The 17,830-nt window shown below is 42.5% G+C and overlaps 1 protein-coding gene across 10 annotated transcripts in view; it reads left to right on the forward strand.

Moving 5' to 3' along the window:
- LOC110505479 (pleckstrin homology domain-containing family G member 3) overlaps nucleotides 1-17,830 on the forward strand; it is a 46,976-nt gene that overhangs the window by 1,786 nt on the left and 27,360 nt on the right. For 5 of the 10 annotated variants that reach the window (XM_021584723.2, XM_021584725.2, XM_036962364.1 and 2 more), the window contains 2 exons: nucleotides 1,087-1,265; nucleotides 9,802-9,869. In XM_021584723.2, the coding sequence (XP_021440398.2) occupies nucleotides 9,821-9,869 (49 nt within the window). In that variant the 5' untranslated portion in view covers nucleotides 1,087-1,265; nucleotides 9,802-9,820. Of the gene's footprint in view, nucleotides 1-1,086; nucleotides 1,266-8,985; nucleotides 9,074-9,801; nucleotides 9,870-17,830 lie in introns of all 10 variants that reach the window. The other 5 variants (XM_021584726.2, XM_021584727.2, XM_036962363.1 and 2 more) reach the window with 3 other exon arrangements.

The following is a 17,830-nucleotide window of genomic DNA, read 5'->3' on the forward strand; positions in this document are numbered from 1 at the left end:
AATGATAATTTCTCTACCATAAGCTGTCTCCAACATTGTTTTAGAGAATTTGGCAGTACATCCAACCGGCCTCACAACCGCAAACCATGTGTAATTGTGCCAGGCCTGGATGCACATCCAGCTTCTTCACCTGCGGGATCGTCCAGCCACCTGGACAGCGGATGAAACTGTGGGTTTGGACAACTGAAGAATTTCTGACAAACTGTCTGAAACAGTCTCAGGGAAGCTCATCTGCGTGCTCATCGTCCTCGGCAGGGTCTTGACCTGCCTGCAGTTCGGCGTCATAACCGACTTCAGTGGACAAATGCTCAACTTCGAAGGCCACTGACGCACTGGAGAAGTGTGCTCTTCACGGATTAATCCTGGTTTCAACGGTACTGGGCATATGGTAAACGGTGTGTATGGCGTTGTGTGGGAGAGTGGTTTGTTGATGTGAACTGAGTGCCCCGTGGTGGTGGGGGTATGGACAGGCATAAGGTACGGACAACAAACCCAATTTGCATTTTCTCTATGGCAATTTGAATGCAAAGAGATACTGTGACTTGCTCCTAATGCCCATTGTCGTGCCATTTATCCGCCACCATCACCTCATGTTTCAGGATAATGCACGGCTCCATGTCGCAAGGATCTGTACACAATTCCTTTAATCTGAAAATGTCCCAGTTCTTCCATGGCCTGCACGCTCACCAGACATGTCACCCATCGAGCATGGTTGGGATGCTCTGGATCGACGTGTACGACAGCGTGTTCCAGTTCCCGCCAATATCCAGCAACTTCGCACAGCCATTGAAGAGGAGTGGGACAACATTCCACAAGCCACAATCAACAGCCTGATCAACTCTATGCGACAGAGATGTTGCGCTGCATGAAGCAAATGGTGGTCACACCAGATACTGACTAGTTTTCTGCACCATCCCCCTACTTTTAATTTATTTTTTTATTTTTTTTAAGGTATCTGTATTCCCAGTCATGTGAAATCCATAGATTAGGTCCTAATGAATTTATTTCAATTGACTGATTTCCTTATTTGAACTGTGTGTAACTCAGTCAAATCTTTGAAATTGTTGTTTTTATATTTTTGTTCAGTATAGATAAACGATCACTCTATGGACCCCCATGAAGAGTGTTGTCCATTCCAAGTAGAAAGCGCTTAACCTACTTCCATTGAATATCTTCAGTACTGAACATCAAGGGCAACACTGGGTGAAGTGTCTTATGGTTCTTCTGGGAGGAGATGCACTGTTCTTTGTCGGTGGCACAGACAGGTACGTCTTGTTCTCTACTAGCCTGTTGTACACATGCAACTTGTTGTATGTACACATTACACAGAACACTGGGTTGCTCTAGCTCTCTCTCTGCTTCCTGATAGTCACACTGATAAGGGCTGAGCTGCAGAGAGAGAGGGTGACTTTCACACGTCTTTCAACTCATGCCCCTTATCTCACTCGCAAAATGACTCAAGCATTTACGTCTATAGATATCTTAGTAAACCACCAAGAGCCTTGCATAAGTCTGTTACTGGACAAACAAACCTCGCATGTTATTTGGTGGTCAACAGTAGCTTAGTTTGGTGTTGCATGAAAAGTACAAAGATGTGCTTAGCCTTGTCCATGGGTTAGGATTAATGTTGGATAATAGATTCTGGTCATGTCTGACTCAACACCTTATTCAATATATTTAAGGACTAAACAAGACTGCGTTGGTTCTGAATACACTTAATTGAAAATGAGAACTATCACATGCAATGTCAAAGTGGAAAACATTGAGGGTTTTCCCCTCCTGGGCTCCAAAGTTTGAGTTAGGATTCCGCACAGAGTTAGAGGTCAACGTAGAAGATAAACATTAGCCTGCTTTGAAAGTGGAGTGTGATTTAGGACTGGAGATCTGAGGTCAGATAAAGTGTTTGTGCCATCATAACGTTGACGGTGCTATAAAACTGCACTTAAATCAGACTCTATCTCAGTTTAAGGACTTGCCCTTTAAGTTTGACCGGCAGGCTTCCCATCTCCTCTCAAAACATGGTAAAGCTCAGACAAAGGTAGGATTGTTAAATGTTTGCCTGCCAACAATACTTAGCACCTCTGACTGCCGACACTGTTATATCTCTTGTGTTCAAACAGCAAAGACCTTGAAAGTTGTCAGCCACTCAGCCTTGTAAAAATACTCCAAACCAGAAGGTGGCAGTGGTGGTGTTGGACAATGCATATCATGACTATTGCTTATGGTCTAAATTCAAAGTTATCTGTGATAATGTTGCTATTTTGTAGAAAGGCCTTGTAGATACTAGCCAGATGGCCACATCCTGTACTGCCAGTGCCAGCACATAGCCGAATGCTTAGGTAGCTAGTGTTAGCATATGCACCAGCTAGCACAACATAGCTAGCTAGCTAGCTAGCTAAGGACACTGCACTAACTTGGCAGCTGTTTCATGAACATTGAATCATAATGGATTAGCTAGTTATGTCAATACTAGCTAAATCAAATTTATTTATATAGCCCTTCGTACATCAGCTGATATCTCAAAGTGCTGTACAGAAACCCAGCCTAAAACCCCAAACAGCAAGCAATGCAGGTGTAGAAGTACAGTGGCTAGGAAAAACTCCCTAGAAAGGACAACCTAGGAAGAGCCTGGTTCCTCTCTAGGTTTATGTGGGGTGGCCAGTCCTCTTCTGGCTGTGCCGGGTGGAGATTATAACAGAACATGGCCAAGATGTTAAAATGTTCATAAATGACCAGCATTGTCAGCTACAGTGGTTAGCTAGCTTGGAGGAAGTATTTAGTGTTGTGTGCATTGTCTGTGCACTTAGCTACCATCCCATAGCCTACATTGTATATGAAGTGTGACTGGCTCGTCTGTTGTGTACTGAGATTATTATTTTTTATGGCTCAATGTCGTGGGGGTTTGTGCTCTCTGATTGGCTCAAAGTCAAGTTGTTGGCCACGACAAGCATTGCGATTCCACAAGTAGAATCGATAGGTTTGTTGCTACTGGGTAGCAGGTACCACTTTTGTTCTAGCAAGAGAAGGAATGGCCTTCCACTGTGAGATTTATCTATTGGCAGTCATATTCTTGGTAAGTTTCATGCTGCAGAACATTATGGGGGACCACTTCCCTCTGTGGCATCAGATAGTGAAGCATACAACCATTAAAAATATTGCGTACGTAAGTCCAGTTCTTCACCAGTAACGTCCTAACTTGCCAATGACGAAGACAGCATTTTCCACTCATTAGGTATGTTCATTTACCTATCTAAACCATAAATGATTTGAACCCCTGTTTTCAATAGCTTTCAATACCTCACCTTGCGAGGATAATGGCACTGCGACTTTTTCTAAGGTGGATGGATTATCTTGGCAAAGGATAAATGCACACTAACTGGGATGTAAACAAATCTGAACAATTTGAGAGTTATATGCTTTTTGTGTGCAACTGGAACATTTCTGGGCTCTTATTTCAGCTCATGAAACATGGGACCAACACTTTACATATTGCATTTATATTTTTGTTCAGTGTACAAAGCTGCCCAAAGTAAAGAGTTCGTATGGGTCATGCCATGTCATTTCAGCAAGCCATGATGCCCACAATCTCAGATTGTTCACTTTTTTTCACATAATAGCAGGAACAGAGCTTGGTAGTATCAGAATGTATGAGTGGACATAAACCTAATAACTTCAATCACTAATTTCTCTGAACAGGGGGTAAAAAATCATCAACAAATTGACTGGGAAATTACATATTTTTGAATTACATAGAATGAAGAAACATTACTCTGATCCGCAGCCTCATAGTACTTGTCAGAAACAGAACTGATACTGGTGGTTTGGGTGGGCTTGGCATGGGATGTGGGGGGCATACATTTTTTGGGGGATGCATTCCTCATGTCATTGTTAAGAAGATGCATGGGTGAAAGTAGATTTGTATTTCTAACCAGTACGGGACTACCCCCCCCCCCCCTTTTTTTCTTAACTTTTTACATGTATTACCATTTTAATGTGGCATTAGCACAACCAGTCATGTTTTCATCACTTTAAAAAAGCACTCCTTGTAGGCTACCCGCGCAAAATAATTCCACCGACTTGCAGGAATGGCACCATCTAGTAGTCAGGATGTATGATGGGACTTATACCTAACAACTTCAATTACTAATTCCTCTGAATGGTGGAAAAAACATTCTGAGCTGCAGCTCCATACTACTTGTCAGACATAGAAAACTGATACGGTATACTGGTTGTTTAAGTGGGATTGGAGTGGGGGGTCCTTGAGGGGCATTTAAACATGTTTTTTTGGGGGGGGGGGGTTCCTAATGTCTTACTCATTTTTAGGAAGTTTGGTCTAAATGTTGTTATGTGCTATATTAGGATGTTAGGTGCTATATTTATTGAAAATTATATTAATCTTATTTCAAAAGCCCATTTTTAAATACATTTATTTGCTTTATTTCTTAGATCAAAATAATATAAGGATTTTAACCTATTTTCTAGTGCTTTTTGAGGTGGAACGACCCATATGTTAAATGTCTGGGAGAAGTCGAAGGTTACGAAGATGCTATTCTAGAAGGAGCTGGTTTGATTGAAATCGAGTGCGAGTATGTGTCTGGTTTATTGTGTTCTCCTGTGAATGAAAGGCTGTTGGTCTCTTGTGGGCTGTGTCAAGGACATAGTGCAGGAGTAATGTGGGAAAGAGGGTAATTCTCTGACACAGAGAATTGTGTTTTTTTTTTTTTCCTCTGTGGGTGTAGACAGGGGTAAGCGAGAGGTCAAGCAAGATAAACACGGCCCTACCACTGAAATAATAAAGGCTCTGTCTGTCAGCTCGGTTAGCTTTTTATTTTTCACTTTCTGAATATAAACATCCTGACAGTGTTCTGTCTGAATGAGGACATCCCCAGGGACTTGTGTAGTATTCCCAGAATCCCTTGAGACTTGTTGGAGAGGGAATGTGATGTAGTCTGACTGTGAGAAAGGTGGAGCAGCCTACATTCTACTGCAGTATTCTCAGCCTGCCCCCTCCTATTATGTTTTATTGATTCATGTCGCATGCAGAAACCGTTAATTTGCCAAGTGAATTGTCCCCCACAATGAATTCGGGGAGGGGAATGTGGATCTGTCCCCGGCCATTAGTATGTTCGTACATTAGTCACACGTGATATCTCAGGCTGAACTGGCACGATTTTGACTAAACTTGGGTGAATGATGCGTCTTGCCATAAAGATCTGGCATTTACAGAATTACACTGATTGGCCCAAGGTGGGAGCTACAGTAATTAACTGAAATTTGTTAGTCACACGCAATCGCTCAATTGGCCTGGGGGGGGGCTGCATCATTCATGGGGGAAGACATGTTTACAGTTGCATGTAATAGGGAGCAGGTTCTCTCTACATGATTGAGCTACTGAGTCACTGAGATGTCTTCTAGCCATGGAGGCCAAAATAATGGGGAACTGGGCATTGTTATGCATGATGGGATGTTCATTGCTTAATTAACTCAGGAACCACACCTGTGTGGAATCATCTGCTTTCAATATACTTTATAGCCCTCATTTACTCAAGCATTTTCTTTTCTTTTGTCAGTTACTTGTATATGCAACAAGGAAATTGCTCTGACACAGCAGCCAAAAGTGAAGTCATTTCTCCCTCACTCAGCTATTATTCACATACAGAGGAAAGATTCACACCTTTTGATAAAGATTAGCAACATTTCAAATGTTGAGCTATATTGTATGCAAAAAGAAAAGGGGGGAATTATTTTATACTAAGATGTTTTTTTTCTCTCAAAGGTAGGGAGGGATCACAGTTATTTGCACCCCTGTTTTCAATACCTTTCAATACCTCACCTTGCGAGGACAATGGCACTGAGCCTTTTTTGAAGGTGGAGGGATTATCTTGGCAAAGGATAAATGCTCACTAACAAGGATGTAAACAAGCTTGTGTGAAACTTGAGCGAAATAAGCTTTTTATGCGTATGGAATTTATTTTATTTTACCCCCCTTCTCCCCAATTTCGTGGTATCCAATTGTTAGTAGTTACTATCTTGTCTCATCGCTACAACTCCCGTACGGGCTCGGGAGAGACGAAGGTCAAAAGCCATGCGTCCTCCGAAACACAACCCAACCAAGCCGCACTGCTTCTTAACACAGCGCGCATCCAACCCGGAAGCCAGCCGCACCAATGTGTCGGAGGAAACACCGTGCACCTGGCGACCTTGGTTAGCGTGCACTGCGCCTTGCCCGCCACATGAGTCGCTGGTGCGCGATGAGACAAGGACATCCCTACCGGCCTAACCCGGATGACGCTAGGCCAATTGTGCATCGCCCCACGGACCTCCCGGTCGCGGCCGGCTGCGACAGAGCCTGGGCGCGAACCCAGAGTCTCTGGTGGCACAGCTAGCGCTGCGATGCAGTGCCCGAGACCACTGCGATACTCGGGAGGCCCGTATTTTTATTTTGTTTTCAGCTCATGAGAGATGGCACCAACCCTGCATTTAAAAAAATATATTTTTGTTTAGTATAATATAATTTCCTACTTTTTGAGTATACCATAGCTTATTATTTGAATTGTTTAGTATAGTAATTTACGCTCATCTTTATTAGGGTTGTCAATTTCCAACCCCACTGTATTTCATTGCCTCTGACAGATACCTCCCTCAGGCACTATGGAGTCAGTAAGTGATATGAAATTATTCCCTATGGTTCATAAATCAATATTATTGATGTTATCCTTGGTGCTCAATAGAAAATTCCCAGGTTGGTTAAATGTCGCTTCCTTTTTGCTCAGTCTGTGCCCTCTGTCTGTAAACCTCTCTGGAGAGACATAGAGTGGCATGTCTACCCAGAGGAGATGCCTGGGCTTCTCTTACCCTCCATAATCTGCCCTCTGTTATTAGTTCAAGGTTTTACTTCCCTCCCAACACTGGGAGCGGTCAGTGGTGAATGATATTCCCCAGATAGTAATCACTCCCCAAGAATGCCAGGCGTTGGGTCTCAAATACAGGGAAGACCGTGTCGGCCGCTTGTTATGGTTATCCGTTTGTGGTGGGACATTGGACACAGTTAATACAGTGACCTAATTAGAATTTTCATTCTCTCCCTTTCTCCAACTGAGCACAGTCTATCTCAGGGCAACATGTGCCTGTCGCAACTGCCGTCTGTTAGGAAAAAGTTTCCAGTTGGAATTCAAGCTCAGAAACCGTAAGATCACAGGAACAAGGGACATTATCTACTCCGCTGAAAGGGATATTACAGACCAAGTGATCCATTGTAGCGCTCTAACTTAACAACCATTTAGATTATTTGTGGTGGCATCTGGGTCCACTTAGAGAACAAGCTCCAGATCTCCAGAAGGGAGGTTCAGGTTGCGGCTAACACACTTATCAGCTGTGGGAACAAATGCTATCCATTTGTGTGTAACGAAGGCTGGCTCCAGCACAAGGGGCCCCCTTCACATGACTGTGTCAGCCTGGCTAGTGTTTTCCTAAGGATTTGAAGGAAGCTGTGCTTCCCACCTTTTATGAAAATAGTGATTTTACAGTTTTCATAGCTCAGCAAACCTGAGATGATGGATAATAGAAGTTTAAAACGCAGTACAACTATGTTGGTGTGATAAATTGCTCGGCTGACCTTGTTCTTGCTAGAAGACCACTTCATTAATATTACATTTTTCCATCCAAGTTTGTTTTCTCTGTTTTCTGTACATGGGGAATTTCACGGTACTGAAATGACGCTGTGAATTTATAGTTTAGGTTGTAGCAAGTCTAATGTTTTCTAATGATCAATTAGCCTTTTAAAATGCTAAACATGGGTTAGCTAACACAACGTGCCATTGGAACACAGGAGTGATGGTTGCTGATAATGAGCCTCTGTACGCCTGTGTAGATATTCAATTAAAAATCAGCTGTTTCCAGCTACAATAGTCATTTACAACATTAACAATGTCTACACTGTATTTCTGATCAATTTGATGTTATTTTAATGGACGTGCTTTTCTTTCAAAGACGAGGACATTTCTAAGTGACCCCAAACTTTTGAACGTGTGTCTTAATAGAAGTCTACCTTCAACATTTTTTTTGCTTGTCTATCCACTCATTTACCAGGTGAGGGTTCAGAGATTAGTGTAGTCATGGTTATTCAGCTGGGTTAGCTCTGAGGTCAGAGTTCCAGACCTGTCGAAAGTGAATTTGTTCAGTAGCTCAATGCACTAGGCGCTGCAGGCACACTTCTCACTGTTAAACAAGTGAATATAATGTGTTGAGCAGGGGTCTTGTTTTCTCCCAGCGTTCCTGTGCAACATAGTTGACCAACTCCCGTGGCAGTGGGCTTGGCCTCAGCGAGTCAGCTTGCTCAGGGCAATGGCCACAGATTGCACTCGGAACAGTGCACGATACTAATCCCTGACAAATTCCTGCCTCTCCAATCTAGCTGCGGTGAAATATGTGATTGTTTGAAAGATGGAAGCTTACTAGGAATCACAGGAGACGAGTTCTCAGGCCCAGTATTTTGTATTCATTTGATTTAAGGAGGGAAAGAAGCAGTGATGTGGGAAACTGGCAGGGTGGCTGGGCCTGGCGGTGACACTTCTCATCAGTAAGACCAAAGTACTTTGGCATGATGAGGGCTAAACTTAACTGCAGGCCACTGTGTTTGAAGTTCCCAACCATAGGCGGTTGGTGGCACCGTAATTGGGGAGAATGGGCTCTTGGTAATGGCTGCAGCGGAATAGGTGGAATGGTATCAAACATATGGTTTCCATTTGCTCCATTCTGGCCATTATTATGAGCCGTTCTCACCTCAACAGCCTCCTGTGTCAACCTGTGTAGCCTGAACAATTATGCCTGAAAAATAGCTTTAGATGCATTTAAATCCTTGCCCTTACTAATTCAAAGGGCAATTTATGGAAGAGGATTGCTAGCTATTGGAAATGTTTTTGTGGTTTGGTTACTGTAAGGCTTTATTTGACTGAATTTCACCATTCCCGTCAACCTTTTCTTCAGGTGGCTGCAGCATTTGGATGTCTCATCCCAGCTAGGACCCTCCAGCTCTGTCTCATGTCACTCCCCCAGACTTCCAGTCACTGGTCTGGTATGAGCTCATGTTGTAATCTCAGGAATATACAAAGCCCTCTGGAGCCCCATACGTCAGAGCTTGTGCCAGCCACTCAAACACAGACTAACCATGCAGTAATCAGTGGAATGTGAGGAATTTCTCTATTAAATGCTGATAAGAATCCAGCTAGTTTTCCCCACACCTGTGCAAGCTTAGAGGAGTGGGGAATGAATGAGTTTGTCTAGCATGGTATAGATTGTATAAGCACACAATACGATGGTGTAACAAGCACATAACTGGGGCAGCTGAGCAATGGGAAAGGTGTACACCTCTGATTCTGGTGATCATCTTCTGGGAGATGGACATGCTGTGATCAATACTATGGAATGTAGAATCTAGATTGAGGTGACTGACAACAGGGCATCACAACATTGGCCATACATCAGAGGAACAAAATGTTTTGTTCTGTTGCTGCCGGGGAGGCAGGGTAGCCGAGTGGTTAGAGTGTTGGACTAGTAGCCGGAAGGTTGCAAGTTTAAACCCCCGAGCTGACAAGGTACAAATCTGTCGTTCTGCCACTGAACAGGCAGTTAACCCACTGTTCCTAGGCCGTCATTGAAAATAAGAATTTGTTCTTAACTGACTTGCCTAGTTAAAAAATAAAACAGTTGCATTATTATGTGAAAGCTTAAGTTTCATGTTAATTTTACTACAATGAGTCCACTTGTGCTGACTTGAGACCTGACTCTGTTCTGTCTTGGCAGGTCCTGAGGCCTGAGTGCCATGCCAGAGTCGTCCCACAGTACTCTCCATAAGGGCCCAATGGGGGAAGGTAAGACCAGCCTTTTTAACATCTTATTGACCTTTTTATAGTTAGTCGTACAGTATGTGACATCTCAGATGCACTGGCAAACAATGATCACTTGGCAGTCTACAGCTCAAAGTCCATTACTAACCTCCTTTGACTTAATGTAATGTTTGTTTTGCGTCCCGGCATTGGAGAGCTAATGTAACATTGATAGAAGGGCATTCTAATCCAAAATTGCAGATTATTTGCCGTCAGCCAAAGTACTGCATGGGTAGGTGGAAAGGTCTAGAAATCTGCAGAATAAAGGACATCTGAAGGATTGGAAAAGCAGAGCTCAGAGACCCATGAATTCCCTGCCCACAGTCTGTCAGGGCTGACCTGGCAGAGCGGCGCTTTGTGTGATTCCGGAGCTGGACTGTCCCTTCTGCATAGCTCAGACCAAAACAAGGATCAGGATGTGTCTGACTCTAAAACAATGATTATGCTTTGGCCAGCATATGTAGCTGACCTGCATGGTGGGGGGTGCTTCCTTAAATTCCATGGTATTTCAATTGCTAATTATCTTCAGTAAAAGAACTTGCCTGTGCCCCCCCCCCCCCCCCTTCTCCACTGAATACATTTTGGCACTGAGCTTCCACTCTGGCTGCAGAATGCCAATGTGTCAATGGCTCTGTTTTTCCTCCCCACCCGTCCCTTTGCCACCACCACGGCCAAAAGAGGCCAGTGGCTGGGAGGGGGGGGACGTGTGCCGCCCTCATGAAGAGTTGTCCCGTTCCATCAGACTGCCTATAGCTCAGACTGCATTCAGACTACCTTTACAATTGAAGCCTCTAAAACAAATTTCAACTTTTGATTTAGCCCACCCTCATATTGTAGTTAAAAAAACATCTTGCTGCTCATTTGGACTAGTGTGTGGAGTGGAGTTGTCGATTTGTCTCCTGCTTTGGATGGATAACTGTTAACAGGCAGCTTGGAATGCTGTCTCTCTCTTTTGAGGTAATGATTGGTCGAAGTGAAGAGGCAAGAGGAATGTGTGTTGAAAGGTAAACAATGAAGTCTGTCATTGTCGTGACTATCCCGCTCAAATTCACCTCTCGGGTCAAAAGAGCCCAAAGGTTTATAACATGACCACTCAGCTGAAAGAACATCTGGGGGATTGGTTTTACTGGTTACAGCTTTACAATTACTGTACACCTGACATGGCTAGCATGGGACAAACCCTGGGTTCAATAGTCTGCTTCTGCTCCAAGATGGCTTTATTTCATTTGATATATCAGCTGAAATGTTTTAATATATACAGTCAGGCTGTGGTGGATTAGTACCCCCCCCCCCCCCCCCCCAGAGTCATTTAATACATTTTTGAATTGACTGTTGTCTGAATGGAGGAAGTAAAACAACATTTTAGCATTGTTTAAGCTTTCTTTGTTTGGTGTTTATCTGTGTTTTTAGATCAATTGTTGGTGCATTATCCTCCCAAGCAAACTCTGACTTCTTCTAAGCAAACGAACAAACCAAATGGGTGTGAGTCTATCTCCATGCTGAATGAAAGCTAAAGCACCGCTGTGTGAAGCTGCTGATGGAACAACATGTCTGAACCCAGTACCAACAAACCTCAGGACCAGGGTGCCATAGATGAGAGCTACCCCTGACCTACTTAGTAATGAGGACTGGAATTGGAATGTATCTGTGTTTGCAGAATGTATGGAGCTTTAAAGGGGTAGGAGACTGAGGAATTTGATGGGAACCAGTCCAAGCAGCAGCTTTTCCAGCCCAGTGGGCCTGGGGCTACAGACTGTGGTGACCTGGCCAGGCAGGGATGACTGCTCCTCTCTGAGTGCTGCTTGTTAATGGGGCTTCCAGAGCTTAACTCTTTTACCCCTCATTCTGCTCCTCTATCAGTCAGCCATAGGTTAGCTGGCTGCACCAGATCTGGTGACATGCATACTGGTCCCACGTGGAGACTGCTTAGAAAGGGTTTTAATGCTAGTCTCATTCAGTGGCACTGGCAGTGACTTTTAGTATGACCTAGTCCAGATCTGTATGTGCTTCAGCAAACTCTTCTATTACTGTCATGCCATGACCTATAGACTGCACATGCAGATCTGGGACCAAGCTATGCAACACAAACTGTAAGGTGGACACTGGACTTATATTTCCAGAGACAACCTCCTATTCATCAATGTTTTTGGGCAGATGGTGAAAAGGATCAGGTCTGGGCTCTTTTGTTGCCAAGGAATTTATATAGCACTACATTCAATGTCTTCCACTGCATTGTTCAGGACCCTGCCTCCCACTCCCCACAATCAGTCACATTGATTCATTTCAATGTGAATGATTTTACTGCCCCTTACAATTACATTCCACCCAGAACTCTTCCAGTAGATTACGCAAGTTAGTCATAGACTCTGAGTCTCATTCCAAGGTCTGGGGAAGTTCGCCTTGTTATTGTGCTGTCTGTTAAAAAAGCTCTCCAGAATCTTGTTCCGTTTAGAAAACCCCACATTAGTTTCCTCTGTGATGTGATGCTGCTTGTATTTGGAGTTTTCCTTTTCCTGTGTGATATCTGTCAGTTAACCTCAGTTGAGAACATATGCTGCATGTCCTGGAAGGGCACAAGGGAACTCCCAGGACATCCCTCCCTGACCCCCCTCAACTTCTCCTCTCTGCCCAGCTGTCCCCCAGAATGTTGCCCTCCCTCAGTGGGGCTCACTCTGCAGGGAAGTGCTAATGGGCCATGGGCCTGTCTGTGGACACACAGCCTGGTGGTAAAGTTTACAATGTGCTCACATCTCGGACCTCCATCAGACCCAGTGTTGTCCAGAGGAAATGGGACTTTAAATAAACCCTAGCTGAAGTGGCTCTTTGGGGGTCATGTTGAATGGGGTCTTATAAGTGGATCATCACATGCCTGTGCACTGAGGTCAATTTGACACTGCTGGATCCTTCACCCCTCAAACATTGCTTTGCAAGTAAACTAACAGGATTAAATCAGGGTCTTTTGAACAGAAGTGTTTAAAACTTTGAATCTCTTTCAACCACTTTCTCCTTCCCTTATTAGTATTGGAATGGTGGTGCAGTGCAGAGAAATGTTTCCCCTGTCCCCCAATTCAGTCTTATCACTGTAAATTACAAGGTTTGTTTTTGAGTTATCAGGTTGGTGGGAAATTATAGTGTGAATGTATATAATTGACAGTTGAGCTTTACCTGTTTCCTTGTCAGGAACCAGGTAACTGAAATGGAAGAATGCACATTAAACAAGTGTACAGTGAACTTTCAAATATTTAAGAACAGGTCTGAAGGATAAGCGGTGTCTTAGGAAAAAATGTCAACCACAAACAGTTTCACTTGTAAGCACAGGAGTTCTCCAAACTTACCAACAACTAGCTAGATCTCTGACCTTGACATTTCGTGTGGAATGCAGGTTCAGGTTGTGTGCTCAGCCTCAGTCACTGCTGCTATTCGGGTTTATTTACTGACCTCCAAGCTAATGATTAACATCCCCTTTAATGTCCTTTTAGAGGTAAAAGTAAAGTGTAAATAAAACAAAGTCTAGAAGCAAGAAAGAGATTGCTTAACTCCCCTCAATGCAGTACGATATTCTATTCTTAATTACAAAAGCCCAAATACAAAATGTAAAAAATAAGAAGTTGTAATACAAATTTTAAGAAAGAAAAATAAGAATCATTGTCTTGTCGCTAGTGATGATTCATGGCTATGGTATTGAGTTTTTCCTGTCCTTTGGTTGCAATGTGCACGATGATGGTGTAGACTTATGACTAATCCTCAGCTTCAATCTCTGTGCATATGCTGCTTCCTGGGGAGGAGTCTTTCACCACAGCCAAGTGGGGAGGAGTCTTTCCCAAGGGGATAAACTCCAGACACCCCATGTTCCTTTTGTCTGATCTCTGTGGAGGAACTGATAACCCCGGCCAGGGTTGTAAGGGTGTGTGTTAAAGGATGGAGGAATATTGGGGCATTGAAGCGGTCATTAAGATGTAGAGAGAAATGCCATTCTTGGCTTTATCCTATAGCAAAACAGGGTGACGCCAAGCCCTTGACTCTGAAAGGATCAGTTAACCGATTTAAGGGGCACCTTCGGATCCACAGGAGATTTTTCCTGTGAGTGAATGACAACATACAAAAAGTAGTCATCGTTTATGTGGCTTGAGGAGGTCCCCTTTATGGCTAGAAGGGATTCTCCGCTAGATATTCAGATTATGAATGCACAGTCAAGAGAAACCGATGTGAAGAAATCAAGAATGCCTTGCAGCAGTTATTCAGGAACGTAAATATCGTGCTCATGGACATGTGAACTGTAAATTCCTCAAGTATTTCTACAACTTGTTTTGACAGGGTTTAACATGATCTTGGATTATAACTATTCTTATGAATCAAAGCATAATAAAGGGAACAAAATGTTATTGGGATTTTACAACAAAAAGGTTGTATAATAAGTTGTCTGGCATGGCAGTTTGCCATTTTGTGAACCCTTGCCTCAACGGTGTGAATAAGATCCTATATTTATTCTGTGTCCAGCAGAGTGCTCTGTAGTTTCAGTCAAAGTCTGGTACAGAATCACAAGGCCTTGTTGGACATGATTCACCTTCTTCAATAATCACACAGCTTCATTTGATACATGAGTCAGGATGATTAGAAGAACAACTATGTGAAGTAGTACTAACAGAATAGGTGGGGCCACATTGGTGCCTGCTTAGGAGGAAGAACACACACACAATGAAGGGACTTTTATATATGGTTAATTTTCATCCTGGCGAACACCATGCCACTTGCATGCAAATATCAGACCTCAACAGGAAATGAGTCCAGGGATCAGGAGAACTGTATAACACTATGGTGTTGGAGACAGAGTGCCTCATGCTCTCAACCTCTAGAGAGCGAAGAGGACATATTCCTCTGTTTTCAAAGGTGCCCATGCAACTAGAGGAGGGAGAGGGATTTGCATTCTGGATGTTGGAGACGGACTCATGTTCCTCGGTCCTAGCTCCTGATTTGGTTAGAAACATTCAAGGATGAAGATGGGTCACTTGTAATGGAGAGGGTTTCCTATCAAACAACAAAAGGAATCTGATGACTACCAAGTATCCATTATGCGGTCCACTTTTGTTCATAAGGAAACATCTGACTGGATGTGAGGGGTGCTAGCTGCAGATGTAGAGTCATAGGAGTGTGTCTGGCACACTCCTATGGGAAGGGAGGGAAGGTGCTCACTCATCAGATGAAAGTTTCCCTGACTCTCTACTGCGGTTCAGTAGATTGGAGGTGAGCAGAAGGGAGTTTATACTTACATGCCTAATAAGGGTGGGATGTCTCAGACTTAGGACAACATTGGAATTTCTCACCTTCGTCATAGTGAGGACCTGGGTGGTGAGGACCAAGTCACTGCACTCTTTTGTTAAAGGTATGTCCAGAGATTCTACAAAGTACGTTTCATTTCAATATTTGTTCTGAAGTGTATTTTTCAATTTATAAGATATCATTAGAAACTCTATCAAAAGTATAATTGTCATGGTTTAATCCCAGTTTTAGTTTAGTTTCAACATCACTATGGATCGATTTAGGCCCTTCTGTTATGTTTTTTTTATACCCTTTAGTTAGTTATTTATTATCTGACATCTTTGCATTGAGTCCTTTTAACATATGTAATCAGTTCCTCCTATGGAATGCGGGACATGTGTAATGTGTCTTAGATAGAACTGTCTAAGAGCTCTGAGTCTCTCCATAGCAACTGCTTTGACTGGGCTGTAAATATAGCCCATGAGGAAAAACGACCCTTTTTCCAATCTAGAATTTACATATGAACATGGAAGCCAGAGCAAGTTGGTTTGCAAACGTCCACATGTCAATCTCGCAATGTTTTGAAACCGACAGGTAATGCAGTCTTCTCAGTGATGTGAACAAAAGTTGTTGTTGGAAAAAGAAAAAAGCTTCCTGATGGGAATTAATCCTGTTGTATCACAGGGACCATGTGAGAAAATTAGGGATTATTTCTCATATTTGACTTATACTTACTCTTTAACAAGACAGACAAATGTCATGCTGTCAGTGAAATGTCCCATTGAGGGATGTCTTTACTGAGAGACAATTTGCATGCTCAGTGTGGAGAAGGTGAACAACAAGGTGTTGTCAGAACAACATCCTTGTCAGAACTACAGTACATGTCTACCTTATTTGGTACTGTATGTCGTTGACATCAATCTTGTCATCACAAACAGACAGGGTCATATGAGTTTTATAGTGTCAACCTCTGACAAATGAAAGCTGAAATGGAAACATCTGTAGATTACACCTGTTCTAGACTGTCTGATTACTCAGTGACCCTTCAGAACGTCTCACCTTCATCTCAGTCTGTGGAAATACCATACTAGTGTTCAAAGCCAGGGGCTGCTGTACTCGCCATAAATTACCAGGGCCAAAAGTGTCTTAAGGATAACTTCATCATTAGAACCATTGTTTCTAACAATGAATTTAGCATTAAGATGCTTTCAGGAAAACGGGCCCAGAGCTCTTCTTCCAACTAGACCTGGTTTGGCTCAAAGGGAAATCTCATGGACCTGTAATTCTCATTTGTTAAGATGCCTGACATTGTTCAGTAGTCAAAAACATGCAGGCCCCATTCCCATAGATGATACTGTTGAACAGTGTTCTAATAAGTTGAACTATAGCTTCCCAGGGGCCGGGCTGTGGACTCCAAGAAGTAACAGAGGTCATGCTTGTGGCATTTACATTCAGTAGTCTGTGAAGTTTAACTTTGGTTTAATAGGCTGTAGCAACCAGGAATTCAAATAATTACAGCTAGGGGTTCAGAATGAATACAGCAGGCATGTCAGCTATTTTACCTCAACAGGGTGATTAGTGAAACAGCCCATAATACTCCGTTCAGACAGAAGCAGTTGATCAGATGTAATCCCTTGTACTGTGTGTTACAATGTGACTTATTTTTTACTTATTCCTCTGTCATACTGTAGCTATTTGAAACAGAGGTCATACTTTGTAACTCTGTATTGTTGAAGGTCAGGCCTAGGCTAAAATATACTCCAAATACTACACTCTGTTTTTAACCTTGACTTGGTTAATACTTCTGTTTGACTAGATTAATGATTGTATTCAATTGGTAGCCTCAAACAGAATTTGACTAAAACGACCTTGGGGCAATTCCACGATAACAGAATTGCACTGACTAAGATTTTTCACAAAAAAATCTATGCCAAATTTAAAAACCATTGATTTCAGAGTTTTAACAAATCCTACAACTCTATGCACAAGGACTACTTTAACAAGTTACACAGAACATTTGACAAAAACACATTTAATGGAATAACTGCAGATTAAAAGTTACACATTTCTGTAAAATCTCCATCAGTTTGTGACTATGATTTCCAGAAACTCTGTTAAATATCTGCTCTAGAGGTCGACCGATTATGATTTTTCAATGCCGATACCGATTATTGGAGGACCAAAAAAGCCGATACCGATTAATCAGCCGTATTTTTGTTGCTTTTTTAAAAATATATTTTTAACATTTTTATTTATTTGTAATAATGACAATTACAACAATACTGAATGAACACTTATTTTAACTTAATATAATACATCAATAAAATCAATTTGGCCTCAAACAAATAATGAAACATGTTCAATTTGGTTTAAATAATGCAAAAACAAAGTGTTGGAGAAGAAAGTAAAAGTGCAATATGTGCTATGTAAGAAAGCTAACGTTTCAGTTCCTTGCTCAGACAGAACATGAGAGCATATGAAAGCTGGTGGTTCCTTTTAACATGAGTCTTCAATATTCCCAGGTATGAAGTTTTAGGTTGTAGTTATTATAGGACTATTCCCTCTATACGATTTGTATTTTATTAACCTTTGACTACTGGATGTTCTTATAGGCACTTTAGTATTGCCAGTGTAACAGTATAGCTTCCCTCCCTCTCCTCGCTCCTTCCTGGGCTCGAACCAGGAACACA

The sequence above is a fragment of the Oncorhynchus mykiss genome, chromosome 25 (assembly GCF_013265735.2).
Source record: "Oncorhynchus mykiss isolate Arlee chromosome 25, USDA_OmykA_1.1, whole genome shotgun sequence".
In the NCBI taxonomy this organism is placed as follows: Eukaryota; Metazoa; Chordata; class Actinopteri; order Salmoniformes; family Salmonidae; genus Oncorhynchus; species Oncorhynchus mykiss.